A 20,273-nucleotide genomic window follows, 5' to 3' on the forward strand; every position below is an offset into this window, starting at 1 on the left:
GTAGAAGGCAGCCTCCAACATGGCCCCCCAGTGATCCCCACCTCTGGGTGTTCATGACCTACAGAGTCCCTTCCTGGAGTGTGAGCTGGACCCGGTAGCTGGCTTCTAAGACAGAATACAGCAAAGGGGATGGGGTGTCACTTCTGAAACCAGGTTTCAAAAAGACAATGGATTGCACCTTGCTCAGCCTCTTTCTCGCCCCTGTCTCTCAGACATCGTTCTAGAGAAGCCTGCTGCTGCACTCCTTGTTGTGTAGGTGGCCTCATGGAGGGGCCCACATGGCAATGTAGGGATCTCTCAAGTGAGGACCTGAGGCTTGCCAACAAACCTGGGAGTGATATTGGAGGTAGACTCTTCCCCATTCTGGTCTTTAGCTGTGGGATGACTGCAGCCCTAGCCAATACTTTGACCCTAAGCCAGAGGACCCAGCTGAGCCGTGCCCAGATTCCAGTACCACAGAAACTGTATGTATGATAATAAGTGTTCAAGGCCTCTAAGTCTGGAGTAGTTCACGGGCAATTGATAACTAATACACATGTGTCTCCTGGGCCAGGAGAGAAGGTATGGAGTGAGTGTGGGAGCTTTGAGAAACTTTTTTTTTTTTTTTTTTTTTTTTTTGAGATGGAGTCTCACTCTGTTGCCCAGGCTGGAGTGAAATGGTGCGATCTCAGCTCACTGCAACCTCCGCCTCCTGGGTTCAAGCGATTCTCATGCCTCAGCGTCCTGAGTAGCTGGGATTACAGGTGCGCGCCACCATGCCCAGCTAATTTTTGTATTTTTAGTAGAGATGGGGTTTTACCATGTTGGTCATGCTGGTCTTGAACTCCTGACCTCATGATCTGCCTGCCTCAGCCTCCCAAAGTGCTGGGATTACAGGCGTGAGCCACCGCGCCTGGCCGAGAGACCTCTTTTAAAAAAGTCACCATGGATACTTCTATGAGAAGCCAGAACTGCTGGGAAAAGCAGCACCATGACATCACCAATAAGCAATCCCAGTGGACACTTTCCCAGGAAGTTCCCTAAGAACAAGTATGGACTCTCAGCAGACCCCCAATCAGAACATCAACTCGTGGGCTGTGAATTGGTCCAACTGCCACTGCCTTCCCCATCAAAGTAGCTGAAGAAATCATAGCAATTGCCGGTAAGAAAGACCTCCCCTGGCTCTACCCTCGCTAGGAGTCCTCACTGGTATTGACATCAAGATTCTATTCTCCCATCCAGAGTCTAGCAGGTGTGAGCCCAGCAGTAAAAGGACCACTTATGGTTGGGGGCTCATTCTCTCTTCTTGCCTCTGCCTCCTCCCTCTTCCTCTGTACATCATGTCTTTCATCCTTTCCCATCTTTGTTGTCTTGGTTACATGGCCAGACTCCTGATATGCTGCTAGTTTTCATTTTAATGATATGTTCTTGTAAAGCACAATATTTTACTTCAATTGCATGTGTCACTGGATAAATTCCTCTAGTGTGTCTGACATTTGTGTATCAGCTGACTGAATGCGCTCTATGATTTGGGATGTTTCTGCAGCACTTTCTTCAATTTTAATGTGTTTGCATTTTAATTTATGATCAGGATCTTTCTATACCAATTTGTGTATATATACACACATATGATTCAAAAAAGTGGCACATATATCAATAAATCTTGAATTGGCAAAGCTCATTTAAGATGATCTCTTTAAATCATGTGCACTAGCAATGATCACTTGGAAAACAGAATGACAAGTGTTCCTGAGAAACTCTTTGCTGGGATCTCAACATGTGTTTCAGGAGGAAGCCAGGAGGAGAATGCAACAATGCCTAGCTATTGGCTGCAGCAGAAACTTCACGATGAGAACACTTCCCCAGGTTTATTCAGGTCAGCACGGAGGGACCACTCAAGATCCCCCAGGGATGTGCAGGGAAGGTGGGTGGGCCCAAGGGCAGAATAGTGAGAAATGGAAAAAGATAAGAAAAGAGGGCCAGTGTGGCCACACTTACATCAAAAGGGTGATTGAGTGAGGGCTTAATAGTGTTCAAGAATATAAAATACGTCCAAGAGGACATCAACCAGCTTAGTTGCTCTTCTAATCAACTGAGTCCAACTTGGGAAGAAAGCTTAACACATAGCAGAAGAGACTGAAATGAGGCGGGAGGAAGGCCCATGAGAAGCAGATGCATTGGTCTGAGGCAAGATCAGTCTGAAGGGCCAGTCTTAGAATTCCCAGGCTGGAAAGACTAAAGACAGAATGCCATCTGTCTGTGGTTGAACGTGAAATCAGAGGAGGGAGGCTGGCATGCTGGCACACCTGTGGGATCTTCTGCCTGGAGCCCTTCATCCTCAGCCTCCCCTTCACACAACCCACAGGGTAAGGTCTATGCAGGTTCAATATTTGCAAAACCAGGGATGGAAAATGCAGACACAATATAGCAAATAGAGGGTCTTTTCCTGTCATGGAAATCGGTCACCCCTGATGCTTCTGCATTTCTTTCCCTTTGTGCTTGTGGTCAATCACACATGAACCCATGGCAGCTTGGGCTGGAGAAACATATAGCACAACAGAACTACCTGACCGAGCCCTGTATCAAATACATATGCCCTCTGCCCTAACCGCAGGTTCCTAGTCTATTTGGTGTTCCAACATTGTATCTCCATTTGATTTCCTGACACTTCCATCCATCTGCAGGGCTTTCTGTGCTATGAATATTTATTTTTAGTTAAAGTGGATTCAAATTTCCAGAGTAATTTTAGGAAGAATTCCCAGGTACATTTAGGAAGCAACAAAGCAGAGGCTGGACTCTCTGATCTGATATTGCTTTGTGACTTGAGCACTGAAGATACACACACAGCATCTGTTTCTGAGAAGCAATGTTCACCCCAGGTGGATCTCCCTCCACTCCAATCCACTCCTGGGTGACTCCCCATTGTGGACCTGTGCTGAAGGTCTAGGGAACACAAGCAAATTAATTTTAAAACAGGCTTGAGAAAAAAAAAATTAGGAAGATTAAATTAATCTACATGACAATTCCCAATAAGAATGGTTTTTGTACTATATACTCCTATTGCTTCTCCATGGGAACGTGCACCCAGTTCCTATTCAGAGAGGCTGGTATGGATTAGTCTGTGCACAGACACATGGATGCATGTCCTGCAACAGGCTAATAGCAGGGCCAGCCAGAGTGCCGCTTAACCAACATCTGTACAGCGCTCCACCCCCTTAGGTATGAACAGTTTAACCCAGCAAAAACATCCAGGGAAGATGCAATCACCAGCGAGAGGAGCAATCACACCTCAAGTGGAAGTTTATGATGTTTTGGTTCACAATGAACATTAGTCTCTCCCACTAATGTCAGGCAGTAATTCACCACTGAACAGCAGCCATAAAAATGATTGCTTAGTGAAAGGAAAGCAAGAGGCAGAGAAAGAGAGAGAGGGAAAAGATTCCAGCAGAAATATTCAAGCAAAGAAGTCTTGTGCTTCTGAGACAACACTGAGCTGACTGTCCCACCTCAAGCCAAAGGCTTAGGTTTGCTTGGCCCTAAAGCCAATCAAGATGGCATTTGCCTTACAATTTTTACCTATAGCGGAAATGTTAACAGTCTGTAGGTTATTGCTAAGTTCCTAGACACTTGCTCATGACTGTAGCATTTATAGATCATATTTCTTAACACACATACCCTTAAAGCTCACCACAGAAAGAGGCTGCCAATACCGTCCACAACACACACACATCAGAAAACATCAAAGACATCTAAATTGGTACTTTCCTCACCTCCTTTCCCCACGCTTCACGTGACATGTGCACTAAAGGAGTGAAATTACGGTCGTCAAAGACAAGGTTGCAAATGATTGGGACTCACGCCTTTCAAGCAAAATAAAAAGTAATTTTGAGAGCAGCCCACGGATAGCTCAGTCTAGCTCCTGGACCCCTGAAACCCACAGCAAACACCCCTACTCTTAGCATCCCCCCAAGCTCTCTCCTGCCCACCTACCCCCATTACCAGTCTCTAGTCATACCGTAAAGAACTCTGAAAGGCCCTTGATACACACAGGAGATTATTACAGGGCTCAGAGAAACCAACTCTATAATTATGGCTACAGTACGATTTCCATTATTCTCATGCCCTGACCTCAGTCACTTGCAAAACTTCCAGCAAAATCCTCCTGCAGCTCCACAACTTGTCATGGCTGGGCCTCTGCCCAAAAGGTGACTGTGGTCCTGATAACCTCTGGGAAAAGCAAGTCAGAATTATTACAAGGAAAGGGGAGTGGTGCTTAGTGAGTGAGTGGGGGTGGGGAATTCTATTGTTCAGGAAAAAAATAAATAAACGGGCCACTTTTGCTTTTTATTATTTCAAACAACAGACTCCGCAGCCCAGCCTTCCTTTCCCAACTCAGACTGTTCCCCTGGGCCAGCTGTGCTGAGTCTGCAGGCACGGGAGCCGGGCTTGAGCAAAACCATTAAAAGGCTGCCACTCCGAGCCTGCAGAGCAGAAAGTTTGGCCGCCCCAGTGGCCTGGCTTTCCCCAGGAGGACCGAAGGCTCATTCCCCCCAACTGACCCTTGCGCTCTTACCTTTCAAATGTTTATGCCTCACCAGCCCCACCACTGCTTTGGAAATTAGATAGACTATCCCAGGTGGCTGAAAGAGAACTGTTCTTATATCAACCTACCAAAGTAAAAGATGCGAATGCCGGCTGTGGTTTATGAAGCCCCAGCCTCTTGGTGGGGTGTTGCCTGTGTCACCTGTCACTGCCTGCCTGACTGACTGCTGGGCTCTGTCCTCACCTGCCTCAGGAGGGTGGTCTCTGAGCGCCTTGCTGGCCCAGGCTCCTGGGGGTGTCCTGATCCCACACTCATGGTGCTGCACTTGACCTCCCTGTTGGGGAACAGATTTGGACAGCCTTCCACAGGCAAGAGAGCACCAGTCACCAAATGCCTCAACCCACTCTTGGACCAACAGCACAAAAATGCAAGTTGACTATCTTGGGTTTACAATGCAGCCGTGGTCAGGAAACACCTTCCTTTTTCCAAGAGAAAATAACTGTTTTGTTATGTGCACTGAACTCTCAATGATCATTTCATTGATAACATTCACTGCCCAACCAGCTCAGACAATCACACACACACACACACACACACACACACACACACACAAATCCTCATCCAGGGTCTACTCCATCCTGACAGCTAGTAAATGGTCCTCTGGCAGCTGGTAGGAAATTCAGTGGGTAAGACTCTTTAAGGGCAAGGCAGAAGTTACTTCTCCATTGCACTGAGATTAAGCTCACTGGAGAAAAGAGTTAAAGCATCCCCCATACTACCTTGCTGACTTATTTACTCTCAATAGTGCTCATTCACCCATTGCAGCAGGTGAAGCAGGTCTCAGTGCATGAATTGTACACAGTAATGCCCCTGGTATTTAGAATTCACTTTTCCAGCAGACCAAACTTGCCAAATCCTACTGAAGAATCGAGCCATCTGATTCACCTGCCCCAAGGCTCATGCACTTCTCTCCTCAGTGTGGACTGACACTTGTCAGACACAATTTCAGAGTTTGGCTATCTGGTTTCCTAGCCCACCAAAGCTGGAAGCTGCAGAATGAGGGAGGAGGAAAGGTGCTGAAGTCAACCAGGATTCCTGGCAGCAACTGGAAGTGATGAGTGGCCAAGTGCATGAGAGGAAGTCCCGGGAAGGCGGCAAAAATCAGACACAGGAGCTGTGTGGGGATAACATGCCCATGCCTCGCAGCGTCTTCCCTGGGCATCCACAAAACTCAGTTCAATATGTGAACAAAAATCACGAGGAGTCCGAGGCAGCAAGGAAAGATTCCATTGTGTTTGCTATTTTCTTCACAGAACAGAGGTATGAAATAGAATTCTTTGCAGGGAATTATGAAATGCAATTCTTAAAGATGCATACACGATGGTTTTGCTGTTTTTTAGTTGTGACACTGAAGGTGGTCCGCTCAAATTAGGCGGTTACTTCCTCCTGGGCAGCACCTGCTGTGTGGTACATCATGGACACCATTCTTGCAGAGTACCATGGTGTTTCCCCAGTGCTCATTGTTTTCTTTCCCAGTCATTACCCCTAGAACAACTCCACACACAAGTTCCCAAGTCACAGACACACTCTGGGGTGCCCACCTCTTGTCCTCCACATGCTCCCATTCCAGACACACCACCTGTTCACAGAGATGCCAGAAGAAATGATTGCTGGGCTGTTACATTGCTGGATGGTAAAATAGGCATCGTCCTCTAAATATGCCCAGAACATTTCCCCTTGACCATCCAGAGCTAGCAGCCAGAAATACGGCAAAAGGAAATGGAGGGATTAAGGCTCAGTCTCAATCTTTACTCAATCTGAATCACACAATGTCCAGAGAACTCCAAGAGAGGCCAAAATAAAGCAAGCAAGAGCTGCACATGGAATTATCAATATTTCCTGGGAAAGGACTAAAATGCAATTATTGGCCAACAGGAAACAGGACCTCCTGCCTACCATCTCAGAAGGGCTTTTAACCCAATCAAGAAGGGCATGAACTACAGGGCCAGCTCCAACTCACGAGATGAGAAGCCTGAGCACAAAACATCCCTGGGCACATGACTGCTCCCAACACAGCTGATGAGCCAAGATCACCCAGGACCCCAGAACCTGCCAGCTTCCGGAAGATGCAGGGGAAAGGTCAGGACCCCAGATCATACCATCTGACCTCACCAGAGCAATTTTCATGCTCCCATCACACCCGTGGTTTTCTCAGCCCACAACTTGGCTCTGGGCCCCATTTGCAACTTTAACAGGTCTGCACTTTCCTCCATCTGTTCCCTGAATGCATTCCAGATGATGCAGCAGCCAGAAGGGCTGGAGCAAGGGGAACAGGCATGCCCCTTCCCCCTGCCCACCTTCCTCAGTTGCTCAGACCTAATAAAGCCTTTGTCTTAAGGGCACAAGCCCAAATTGAACACAGTATGTGCAATTTAGAACAACCCTACAAGGCTGGTCTGACACCTCTCATGTGCACACCAGCTCTAGGGAGGAGGTGAATCCACACACTCACCCCGCAACCTCAGCACAGAGGCAGAGAAAGGACAGGATGTTCATCATGACCTCAACAGCAGCGTATCTCCTTAGCTCAAATCTGTATCACCTGCCCACACACCCAAGGTAGCAAAAAGACGTTAAGATAATGTCCAGCCCAGGAGGGGCAGACTGTCTTCACAGTAACCAAAAGGACTGCACCTCATTCCTACCTTCTTCAGCTTGCCACTTTTGGTGCCCACAAAGGCCAGAGAGTGGTTCTTGTAGACATATGCGATGACAGACGTCATGCGGTCCCTGTCCTCCGTGAAGACGGGAATCCCGCGCACCATGTCGGACACTCCCAAGGGGGCATTCATGTCCAGGCCACAGAAGTTATCATCAATGGTTAAGAGCTGAAAATTTTAAACAGAGAAAAATTAGAAGGGAGCGTCAAGGAAACTGGCAGAGATATTAAGTCAGGAAACTATGGAGGTAGAAGAAGCCTTAGAGATGAATCATCTGGTAACAATCCCTCTTTCTTACATGAAAAACGTCACTCCAGAGAAAGTAGGTGACCTGTGAAGAGTCACCTGAGTGGGCAGGTGCAGGGACATGGCAGAAAACACAGATCCGCAGGTCTCCTTTCCCCATAATCTGTGCGTCTCTGCCCCTCATCTAAGCCCTCCCGGCGCCATCTTGGGAGCTTTGTCCGTCATTATTATCATCATCATCCTCACGTGGAAAAGCCCTGGGTCAGCCCAGATGAGCAGGGGCTCCAGGCCACTCTGCTTAGGCACAAGAGGGATGTGGTCTCCGTATCTTACACAAAGAGGAATGTGGTCTTCGTATCTATATAGAAGAGGGGTGTGGTCTCCATATCTGGAGCAGACGCACACATGAGGACTCAAAAGTGTAGACTAGGAAGCTGAAAACATTAGCATGTAAGTAGCACTAGCCCAACAGAGGCATGTGCAGGCAATCAGCTGGGGAAAGGAGCAATGGGGGAAGGAATGTGCTGATTCAACTCAATGTGCCACAGCTGGTGCTTTATGAGCTCCGACCTCAGGCTCCCTGTGTCTCTTAGAGCATTGTGAAGAAGGGCAGCCCTGGCCCTGCCATGCCTACACCAGCACTTCCCAAAGTGCCATCCATGGAAACCCAGGTCCCCCATATGCTCTACACAAAAGGGCTCTGCAGGCAATTTTCTAGAAAGCCTTTTAACACCATCTAAGAGATTCATAACGATTAGTTATGTGAAAGGTCTGAAAAGTATTTTTAAGAAAAAATATGTTTAACCTTATCTCAGCCTCTCCTAAACATTTTATTCACTGAACCTTTTTTCTTCTTTTTTTATTTTTTTTGAGACAGGGTCTCACTCTGTCACCCAGGCTGGAGTGCAGTGACATGACAATGGCTCATTGCAGCCTTGACTTCCCAGGCTCAAGCGATCCTCCCACCTCAGCCTCCCGAGTAGCTGGGACCACAAGCATGTGCCACCATGCCTGGCTAAATTTTTGTATTTTTTGTAGAGACAGTATTTCATCATGTTACCCAGGCTGGTCTCAAACCCCTGAGCTCAAGCAACCACCACCCTCAGCCTCCCAAAGTGCTAGCATTACAGGTGTGAGCCCCTGCACCCAGCCACTAAACCATTTTGACTGGAACACCTACTAGTGTTCCTTAAAGAGAATATTCTCCAGATATCCTGTGAGATACTGACCCTGACTCGCTTGCTCCTGACTCTGGGAAGTATAATTTCAGAAGTCAGAAAGCTTTGGGGCCAGTTCCCTCACTGTATTTCCAGTGGAATCTCTTTTTTATACCGGGCCGTCAGGTCCCCCTTGAAACGGTCTCAGCTGGGCTCTGTGGTGCTGGGGAGTGGTGAAGACCCTGGCAGTAGTGGGTGAAAAGCCCTCGGCACTCCCCACAAGCAGCTTGGGTCTCACACACACCCCTCTGGGGTGAATTTTCCACCGTGTCTTGGAAGGGCTATGTGGTCTCAGAAGAGTTACTCCGTTTTCCTGTGCTTTTATTTTCTGCTCTATAAAGATGACGGAAACAATCCCCACTCTTTGATGGGCTACCATAAACCCTATTGCACTCGTGCCTGTAAACGTCCTTGGACTTTGCAGAGAAAGGGGTGAAATAAAATACAAGGTGTCACTTTTTTAAAGGCTTCAATCCAGCCAAAGGAAAGGGCATCTGGAGAACAGCAGGCAGGATCTTGCCAGGGAGTGTGTGAAACCAGGCCACAGGCGTTCACCTGGCCCCAGCAGGCTCCTCCACTCCCTCCCAGAAGAAGTGCAGGCAGGCACTATCCCTCCAGAGAAGGTGACCTGCTGAGCATCTGAAGCCTCTCTGACGGCTCCCCTTCTTCCTACAGGGTAGGGACAGTCAGAGCGAAAATGGGGAGAGCATGGGCAAGCCTGAGCAGGCCAGTGCAGAGCAGACGTTCTCTCCAGGACTTTGATAGCCTCTGGCCTCTCTTGTGTGGCCTGGTCCACCAGCCCAGGCCAAACACAGCTCTCTCCCCTTCCCTTAAAAAAAAAAAAAAAAAAAAGAAAAATTATTGGCCAGGCATGGTGGCTTATGCCTGTAATCCCGCCAGAGACAGGCAGATCATCTGAGGTCAGGAGTTTGAGACCAACACTGTCTCTACTAAAAAAAACAAACAAAAAATTATAGGAGTCAAATTTACAAGGGAGTGTTCAAGATTTAGTCTGATCTTTACCATGCTTCCCTAAATAAGGAGATGGGGAAGGAGACAGGAGGCAGAGGGTCAAAGGGAGGAGTAGAAGAGAGGAAGGACAAATCCAGGCAAAGGGGAGAAGATGCCCTGTGCCTGCTGGATATGACCACGGCAACCTGCCAGGCCTTCCAAGGGCAGCCTGGGGTGCTAGGCATCCTCGTGGCTGTTGAATGTTCCTGCTTCTGGTTCACAAGGAGTTCGCATCCCCAACTTTCTCAGGCCTAAACTGTGCTGCAGGGACCTCTGCCATCGCAAATTCTGTACATCACCCATTATGATCCATTTTCCCAGTAGATGTGGCTGAATGATTGTTCACACTGCACAGGGTGGGGACACTGAGGCAGGGAGAAAGGGAGTCCATGTTTCACATTTCCCCACCACCTCTGCCACAAACATAGGCCTCATTAGCCTGAGGAGGCTTCAGGCCTCTCAGCTCCCAAAATTGCATTTCTGAGTGGTCAGGATTACTGAATACGATTCTTCCCCTTGGCTGGGCACGACACAAGCACATCAACAGCCATGTACAAAAAGAGAGTATACATCTGGCTGGTTACATCATTCACTCACCAGAAAGTCAGGGACCTGTGACTCTCTTCCTCTGCAGAACCTCATGCAGCAAGAAGCCCAGGCGAGATCTGGGACAATGACAGATTTCTCCCTAAGTTTCCCCGTGGCTTGGCTTCTCTCTCTCTGATTGGGGCCCCAAGTGATAAAGGTGCCATTGAGGCCTTTGACCAAGCACCATCCAGGTCTTCATGATTGCTGAGGTCCCCCAGCTGTGGCAGGAGGTGGCCCTGCTCTTTGTTTCCTTGAATCTGGGGTGATGGGGGAGGGATTTTTAAGATTGAAACAGTGGAAAAATCACAGGACTTGGGTTCAAATGGCAGCTCAGCTGCTTCCCAATTGCACAACTTGCTCCTACTGTTTTCTAACCTGACTTTCCTTGGCTATAGAGTGGGTAAGCTTATAGGAGCGATGGCACCTGGTGAGCTGGGAAGCACTTCAATGTAAGATATTTCGTGTTGATTTTTTGTGTATAGAAATCCTGCCTGGAACAGGGGTAGAATGGCTGCAGGGTGTGGCCCTAGCATGCCTCTCGATCACAGCATGCACTGCAAACACAGTATGCATTGCTGGGTCTGAGCTGAAACCACCAGCTAATTACAGTACCTGAAGCAAGAGGAGGGAGGGTCCCCCAGGGCCTGCAGACCTGGGAGGTGGACGTGTAGGGAACAGACGCCAGGGCTGCCTGGGCCCGGGAAGGGGAGGCTAATTGGTGAAAGCCTTCAACAGGCGAGGGTTGATGTGGCTTCCTGAGCACCTGGGTGATGGGGGAAAAGAATGTTTGCTCCAGCCCTGGCTGAGCCTTCCCCTGGGCCCCATTAACAGTGAGATTAGAGCCACAGCCAGGGGAGCCAGGTCTGGACTCTGCTATTATCAGGAGCCCAGCCGTGCCCTAGGCCCGGGGCTGGCCTCCTGTCACTCCACAAATACACAAAATGTTTGGCCATGGTTATGATAACCCTTGTTTATTAGAGAGCAGCTCTACTCTCACAAGGAAAGGAAATAAGGGCCCATTACATGAGAATTTATATGGAGCCCATTTGGACAACCCTGTGGACAGACCTAGAAGCCCTGAGAGGGCCACACTCTCTGGGTCCCTATCCAGAGGACACTGGATCTTTTTTTCACTGGCTCAAATGTCCTCATAGAATGCATGGGGTGCAAATTAAGACGGCTGATCCACTGTGCTCCAAGGACTATGAGTTCAAGCACAGGGGCCACGTTTTATGCATCTTTGTACCCCTAGCTTAGTGCCTGGCTTGTAATAGGCTAATACGATGGATGGATAGATGGGTGGATGGGTGGATGGATGGATGGATGGATGGTTGCATAGATAGACAAATAAAAGCCTGAGCTTCACAGTGGCTAACAGTACTGAACCAGAACCAAAGTGCTTAGGTTTGAATATCAACTCTGCCACTTAATCCTGTGTGACCTTGAGAAAGTCACTTAACCTCTCTGTGCCCTAATTTGTTACCTGTAGAATGGGGATTATTATAATAGTACATACTTTGTCGTACTGTGGTGAGGATTAAATAATTTAAAACATACAGAACAATGTTTGGCACTTAGTCAGTTCTATGGGAGTGTTCACTCATTGTTTGTTGTCATTAGATGGGTCAGATGACCTCTGCAGGTCTCAGCATCTTTGAGGAAGTTCATGGTATCTATCTCAGAGGTATCATCAAGATTAAAGGGGCTAATGTTGTGAAGATGAAATAGCAAAGGTAGTTCTTCCCAAATATCTTCCAGAATCAGATAGACATTTGATCACAAAGCTGACTGAAGGAGCAGGGGAATGGTCTCAGATCCAGAAGATTGAGCGCTATTCATTAGAAATGCAAATTCTTGAGCTCCACCCCAGACATATTGAATTAAAAAGTCTTGAGTGGGGGCTCAGACATCTTCATCTTCACACCTCTCCAGGTGATTCCAACCCCCTCTTGCTAAGGTTTGAGAAGCACTGGCCTAGATCACCATGGAGGGCCCTTCCTAGCTGAGGGCACTACAGAACACAGCATGTGCCTAGCATCCCCACTCGGGAGCAGGACCCTGAGCTGGACCTGGATGCAGAGAGCCCTCACAGCAGCCTCCCCGGGGGCCTGCCACGCAGTGTGGTGGTGGTGGAGGTGGTGTGGGGAGCTGGAGCTGACACTCCAAATTACAATCTAATAGCTTATGGCGCTTCCCTCGTGCACCGCAGCAAAAGTTACCATGCAATTACATGTCGCCACATACAAATGACAGAGCAGTTACGGTTACTTTACCAATTACAGGGAAATTGCTCCCACTCTGCAGAGAGACTGGCACTCTGAAAAGCTCTATCATCTCCATGAAAAGGGGATTTTAAATGCAGACGGTGTCCTTCCTCCAGCAGTTCCCCAGGCTCGGGGGCAGAGCTGCAGTCACTGCCCAAGGACCCCAGAAATGTCTGGTGGTCTCTGTGGAGACTCCCTGGGAAGGGCTGGAGGAGGAGGTAGACCTGGGGAACAGTGGGGGGATCTCCCCAAGAACTCTAGACATCACCCCCAACCCTAGGCCTCAATGACACACTCTTAAGGAACCAACTATCACCCATTCTGACAGCCACATCAATCTATCTTGAAGGCCACAGGTGATGAGGCAGGGTGGGCCCCGATCCCCAAATCCTCCCCTGACCCCAGCCTGCACAGCCCCTGGTGTGAGTCCTGATAGCACCTCCTCTGCCAAGCAAAGCTGTTTTAGCCCCAGCCCTGGCTTGCCCCACCTTTGCAGAAACCTCACATTGAGTCCTTATTACGGAAAGGTCAGAACCAAGCCAGAGCTCAATGGCCCAAATGCAGTGCTAATGAGGTGAAGGTCAGCAGGTCCATCCCCCTGTGGGCCAATTAGCTTAGCTCTGGGACACAGTCTCTTCCATAGCCACAGGCTGCCCTCTTACTGCAGGCATCCACTGTTTACAAACATCCTAAGCTGATCCTGAAGAGGCAGACCAGGTGACCAGCAGGGATGTGCCATGCAGCCAACTCCTCCAGCCACCTATGTACCTGCCCTGCTGCTCTGGGGCAGCAGCAGCCATCTCAGCCCCAGGATGGAAGACAAAATCAGATCTGGTCTTCCCATTGCTATGTGGGCAACTCCTGTGGTCCAGGAGAGAGAGGATTTCTCTCATCTGGGAGAAAACCAGCTCTCCTGCCCTTCCTGAATGGAAAAGTGTCATCTAGCCTCATGCTCCTCCACAGCTGGGAAGTCCCCACTCCTGTCCATTGCATAGGGTAAGAAGACATCAGAGATTTTCCCAACCTCACCCATGGTGGGGCCAACTGGATCTTTAGACCAACCTTTTCCCACCAAAACTGTGGTTCCTTGGGCTATTGGAACTCCCTGCGTTCAGCAAGGGAAATAGGCACTAGATGAAGACAATGCTATTTACTTTTCCTCACTTACTAATTTGCTTAAGAACATTTATGAAAAACCTAAGCCCCAAGCACTAGGTGAGTCCCTAAGAATATAAAGATGAAAAAGTCTCAGTTTCTGCCCCAAAGAACTGCCTCTTTCCCAGTGTGGGGATGGACAGACCTGGGCCATGAGTAGACAAAGCCGTCTGGGCCCTGCTTCAGTTATATGCCTGGGGGAGTCCAGAGAGTGGGCCACCAACTGCCTTGGGGAGCAGGCATGACTTTGAGGAAGAGGCAAGGTTTGGGCTCACATTCAAGTTCTCTGGCTTATGAAACAGTATTCTGCCCCTCTTTCACACATCATATTTCAGATGTGGAAAATAACTCAGGATCATAAAATCCAACAGCCCCATTTTACAGAAGGGGACACTGGGGCCTGGAGATTGAGGTGCCTCCCCTGGTTACCTATCAAGTTGCTGAGAAAATAGGTACCAAAACCCCAAATTCCTGGTGAGAGAAAAAACAAAACAAAAAAACCTGAATTTTTTTTTTTTTTTTTTAGATGGAATCCTGCTCTGTTACCAGGGTGGAGTGCAGTGGCACAATCTTGGCTCACTGCAACCTCCACCTGCCAGGTTCAAGCAATTCTCCTGCCTCAGCCTCTCAAGTAGCTGGGACTACAGGCACCTGCCACTACACCCAGCTAATTTTTTTATTTTTAGTAGAGACAGGGGTTTCACTATGTTGGCCAGGCTGGTCTTGAACTCCTGACCTTGTGATCCGCCTGCCTTGGCCTCCCAAAATGCTGAGACTATAGGCGTGAGCCACCACACCTGGCTAAAATACTGATCCTAAGCAGGGGTTTCCTCTGGGGTTGTTAGAGGGTGGTCCCAAAGACAATCTATTCCAGGATCAGAGGAAGGCAGGGGACTGCTGGGGAAGAGCCTACATGTCCACTCCCTTTCCCAGCGCCAGGGATGAGTGCTCTGCCATCTCCAGAAACTGGAAGCAACCTACTCTCCCTTCCCAAGGAGGCCCCTGACCACTCACTTAAGCTGGGCTTCTTCCTTTCCTGGGTCTGTGCATCCCAAAGGAAAGTGAGAAATGACGTTTTGAAAAGAAATTCAAGTTAGGAGAAAAAGGGAAGGGAAGCCCATGAGCTGCCTATTGATACAGAAAAGAAAAGGTCTTTATATTCTTCATGTTAAGCAGCCCTAAATTTCTTCCCATTAATTAGTTATGCACACTTGCGCATGCACACACACACACACACGTGCGCGCACACACATACACATATCCTGGGAACTGACCATAGCACACTCCGCTGGAAATGGGGAATCAGTGAATTACACATGTGGGATTTCTTTTTAAAGGGAGATATTGATCAGATGAACTGTAATAGCTCATATCTAAATGCAGGCTCCAGTTGTAAAGCTCTGCAGTACAGACAGATAATGATCACCCACTTATTGGGAACCATATCTCAAATATGACGGCTGACCCCTAAGGTGTTCATAAATACAGAAAATGCATCCACCCCTTGAGATGACGCCGTGTTTACTCCACACTACCTCCTCAGGGGTAGAGGTAAGTGGAGAGTGTCCACAGGGAGGTAGAAATATTTCTGGGAGTCTCTAGTAGGCTTAGGTTTAGCTCCTCAGAAAGCCTATTATTCTGTAAGATATTTCCATATGCTCGAGTGATGATTTTGTAACAAAGAAGAAATCAAAAAGACCTGACTATCCAATCCTCTGATTGCTTTACTGTAATGCCTAAACTTTCTCTTTTATGACTCCTAGCCCTCCCTGGAAAGTCTGCCTTCAGACACGTGACCTTCAGACACAGGACCCATGCTGGCCCTATGAGATTGAAGTCTCTTGAAAGCAAGCCAGAGAAGTCCTATCATAGGTGAAAGTTGACCCCGCACCCTGGTTGTGAGCACAGGCCATGGAAACAGTGCTGGAGTGAGGGCTCATACACTCAGTTACTAATGCTTCATCCCAGAATGATTCTTTCTGTTGTCTTTTTCAATGAGATTGTAGGGAAAACGAATGTGTAAGAGAAAGAGAGGGAGAGCCAGCAAGCCACAGTCACAACAACTCAGTTAGACAAACACATCATTGCAGGGGCTTACAGAAAAGTGTATTGGGGTTAGAAAAACAACCCAACAAATTATAGTAGTTCCCCCAATCCTTGGCTTCACTTTCCATGGTTTCAGTTACCGCAGCTTCAGATCAACCACTGCCCAAAAATAGAAAAGTAGAGCACAATAGGGGATTTTTGAGAGACAGAGGAGACAATGTTCACATAACTTTTATTATAGTATATTGTTATAACTGTTCTATTTTATGATTATATTACTGTTAATGTTTTACTGTGCCTGATTGATAAATTAAACTTTATCATAGGTATGTATGTGTATTAGTCCATTTGCTGATAGAGACATACCGGAGACTTGGAAGAAAAAATTTGATGGACTTACATTTCCACATAGCTGGGGAGGCCTCACAATCATGGCAGAAGGCAAGGAGGAGCAAGACAGGTCTTACATGGATGGCAGCAGGCAAAAAGAGAGAGCGTGTGCAGGGAAACACCCCCTTATAATATCCTCAGATCTCATAAGACGTATTCACTATCACGAAAACAGCACGGGCAAGTCCTGCCCCCATGATTCAATTACCTCCCACCAGGTCCCTCCCACAACATGTGGGACTTCATGATGAGATCTGGATGGGGACATAGCCAAATGATGACAGTATGCATGGGAAAAAACACAGTATATATGGGGTTCGGGACTACCTGCGGTTTCAGGCATCCACTGGGGGACTTGGAACGCATCTCCCAAGGATAAGTGGGGACTATCATATGGCCCCAGTTCTCAAGAACCAAGAGCTGTGCTTCTGGGCATCTCAAAAAGGAGGAGGGCAGACCAGAAAACACGATAGGAAGTCATTGTGTTTTCGGAGGTGGGGCTGGGGATTTTGATGCAAATATTCATTAAATGAGAGCATTTAACTACGTATGGAATGATGAAAGCCATTTGCTAAAAGCAACACTTCTTTCAATACTCATTTTGAAGTTTCTATGTGTGTTTTGGGACCATCTGTGGCCCAAGCCCACCAGATATCTAAGTGGTCTTTCATTCATGATGAAAACAAGCTATCCTTCTAATAGGGAACTAATGTCACCAAATTGACCAGTTTTCCCTGGAGAAGGGCATTAAGCCAAGCACACATTCTGCAGGCCAGGCTGTAACCAATACTGAGCTTTAGCAGTGCACCCCTTCTAGGGGTTGCTGAGCATAGCAGCCAGAGACAAGCTTCAGCTCAGAATCCTAGGGGTTGAACCCATGACCTTCTCCTCATTAGCTTAGCTGCCAAGAGCCTCGTGTTCCTCCCTCTGAGAAGCAGACAGGGCCATGCCCTGGGAATAGTCTGGACAGGCCAGAGCTCTAGGCCAGCCTACCAAGAGAATTGGAATTCTGCAGATGGCATTATCCCTGGGGGCTGGTTTAGCAACCAACACCAGACCCATGGGAAATCCCAGGGAAGTTTCTTAGCATTGCGAATGGTAACAACCAAAACCTACTGGGGTGCCACCTCTCTCCTTTTGTACTTTAGCTCCAGAGAACCCCAGTGGCTACCTGTCAGGGGCAGATAAATCCCATGCCATCAGTCCATCAATCCCAAATCCCACTCTCCCTGCCAGAGTCTACGGCAGGCAGACTCAGCAGCCACAAGGGTTGTCACTGAAGTGAGAAACACCATGATGATTAAGTTTGTGTGTTTTCTGGTGGGTGCTGGGAAGCAGTGGCCCTGCTCCCCAGGCTGAGTTATGGGGTAGGTCATTCCCTCATTAGTGGAAATAAATTTTATTAGCCCCACTCTCATGGCCATGTATCTTCCTCTCTTGCTCCTCGAGTCTGGGTGTGGGTCTGGGTAATGTTGCCTGTGTGGAGGATAAATCAGCTGAACAAATCCCATTATATTTTGGAACACTGACAGAGACACAGTAATGACACAGAGACTAGGGAAGGGAGTGGGCTGCTTCTCTCCCACTGACCCCGTTTCCTGCCCATAGGGCCACACACACTAGGGAAAATATGTAAATTGAGAGGCCAGATGGAGAAGAGCTCTCTCAGTTGTCTCTTTCTCCTTCTCTCCACTGACTTTCTTGATAAAAGAAACAAGCCTGATGTGGTGATGTGCAGTCCTTCCCTTCTACATTACAAAACCTAAGGGACATGTGAAGGTAACAACAGCAAGCACTGGCTCAAAACATGTCTTGTCATCCAAATGCATTCTCTTATCTTTCATAACCTGTGCTATATAGAAAGGAAGGCAACTGAAGGGAGGCTGAGGTGGATGGATCACCTGTCAGGAGTTTGAAACCAGCTTGGCCAGCATGATGAAACCCTGTCTCTACTAAAAATACAAAAATTGGCCGGTCATGGTGGCGCATGCCTGTAATCCCAGCTACTCGGGAGGCTGAGGCAGGAGAATCGCTTGAACCTGGGAGGCAGGGGTTGCAGTGAGCCAAGATCGTGCCATTGCACTCCAGCCTGGGCAACAAGAGTGAAACACTGTCTCAAAAGAAGAAGGAGAAGGAGAAGGAGAAGGAGGGGGAGGGGGAGGGGGAGGGGGAGGGGGAGGGGAAATAATAATAATAAAGGCAACTGGAGCACATCCTAGGGCCTGAGATACCAAACATCACATCTGCATTAAGCACAGCCCAAATCTCTCAAAAGCACGTATTGGTGAAGAAAAAAAATTCTAAGCATGAAATCACTGCAATATTATTATGCCCCTTTCTGTCCCCTTGGGTGGTTATTATAACTAAAGGAGGAGACACAGGATGATGCTATGAAGATGTTTGAGTGTCCTATGAATATAAGGGCCTGTGCGTCTATCATTATTAACATCTGTATATTTCTCTTTCCTTATGAGCTTCCGTACTCTTTATTAAAAGGATACTTTTTTATTATCTCCTTCTTGAAGATAAAATGTGTGATTCAAAGCAAAAGGGAAACTGCTTGCCCAGTGACATCTCACAAGCTGGGACTGGCTGAGACCCAAAGATCCTGACTCCCAGACCAGTAACCCGGCCAAGACGCCACCCTATGAGGACGAAAGGAATTGAAGGGAAGGCCCAGAAGTCCAGATCTGGATTGTTAAGTAGGGATGGTCTACGTGCCCATTGAACAAGAGGTCTGGCTTCGCATTTTGGCAGGGCTATCTCACACTGCATGAGGCATGCGTGTGTGTGAGAGAGAGAGAGAAATCTCATTGTACTTGCTGCTGAGCAGAGTGTGTGGGGTGAGGGAGAACAAGTCACAGAAAGAGGGAGACAGAGAAAGGCTAAGAGAGGACCGTGCACCAAGAGTGTGAGTGAGTGAAGAAGAGGAGAGAAGCAGAGAAGCAACAGACAGACAGCAATGAGGAGGACAGACATCAAGGACAGAGAGAATGGGTGTGTGCACGTGGGTGTGCTACGGGAGTGTACACCACTGTGCTTGGGCTCATGACATGCAGTCCACGTCTCAGTATTGTGAGACCACACATCCTCAACCCTAACTTTGTGCTGAGCTCTCCTGGCAGCCGTCTGTATTAAAATTCAGCCTGTGTGACTCCTGGGTCCCGCCTCACTCCCTGCTGACCCGATGGCCTCCAGGGTGGGCATCCTGGGAGAGTACATCCAGCCTAGGAAGCCAGCCTCAACTTTGCTCCTGCCAAACCCAACACATCGCCCAGGGTGCAGCCACCTGTCACACAAAGCACCATTCACACTAGTCTGGGATGAGACTTTCACTGCAAACCCTGCTGGCCAAAAAGAGGGAGGTGGGTGGGCCTTTCACCTAAATACCTGAGACAAGAGCCATCTCCAAGAGAGAGTGGGAAGACTTGATTCTATAAAGATTGGGGCTGTGATATGTCAGGCACCCAGTGCTAAATAAGAAATCTGGAGTACAGGGTCATGGGCCATAAGAGGTGGGCACTCAGACCAATGTGTTAGATTTTTGATGTGTGCATTTATTGGGACGTGAGTGTGGCATGGGCCACGGTCTGTGTGGCAAGTGTAGTGGAGATGAGAGAGGAGGGATGGTGCGGGGAAGAGGAGGAGTTCCCAGTCTGGAGAGGACAAGAGCTGAGCAGAAAGAGCAAGCCTCGTCTAATGCCATAAACAACAGGATACAACCCCATCGAGTATGAGCCCTGTGCTTCCTGCTGACAGGGAAAAGAAAACACCCCAAGTAGACCTGCAGAAGCCAGGCCCCGGAGCCTGGGATGCCTGCCTGGCCATTCCGGATGCTCACTTTCATGGAGTTTCAGGATCTCAGGCGCCAGACCAACCTGAGTAACCATCCAGACTGGAACGTGAGGCCAGCCCAAGTCCAAGGGGGTGACCCTGTCTCCTGCTCAGGACTGCCATGCCTAGGAAACCAGTGAGTCAAAGGAACGGCATGTGGAAGGGGACCTCCGTCGCCACCCAGTCATGCACACAGCAGGGCAGGAAGGGGAGCTTTGGGTTAAAAAGAAACAGCTCCATCTCCTGTGTCTGTGCGGCCCTTGTGGGACTACACAGGGCT

General features: G+C 48.4%; 1 protein-coding gene across 3 annotated transcripts in view; it reads right to left on the minus strand.

Moving 5' to 3' along the window:
• The window catches only part of PLXNA4 (plexin A4), a 457,885-nt gene that overhangs the window by 360,057 nt on the left and 77,555 nt on the right, over nucleotides 1-20,273 (minus strand). For all 3 annotated transcript variants that reach the window (XM_030825648.1, XM_030825649.1, XM_003261349.3), the window contains exon 3: nucleotides 7,228-7,410. In XM_030825648.1, coding sequence (XP_030681508.1) covers nucleotides 7,228-7,410 — 183 coding nt within the window. The remainder of the gene's footprint in view (nucleotides 1-7,227; nucleotides 7,411-20,273) is intronic.

Source organism: Nomascus leucogenys, chromosome 13 (genome assembly GCF_006542625.1).
Source record: "Nomascus leucogenys isolate Asia chromosome 13, Asia_NLE_v1, whole genome shotgun sequence".
NCBI lineage: Eukaryota > Metazoa > Chordata > Mammalia > Primates > Hylobatidae > Nomascus > Nomascus leucogenys.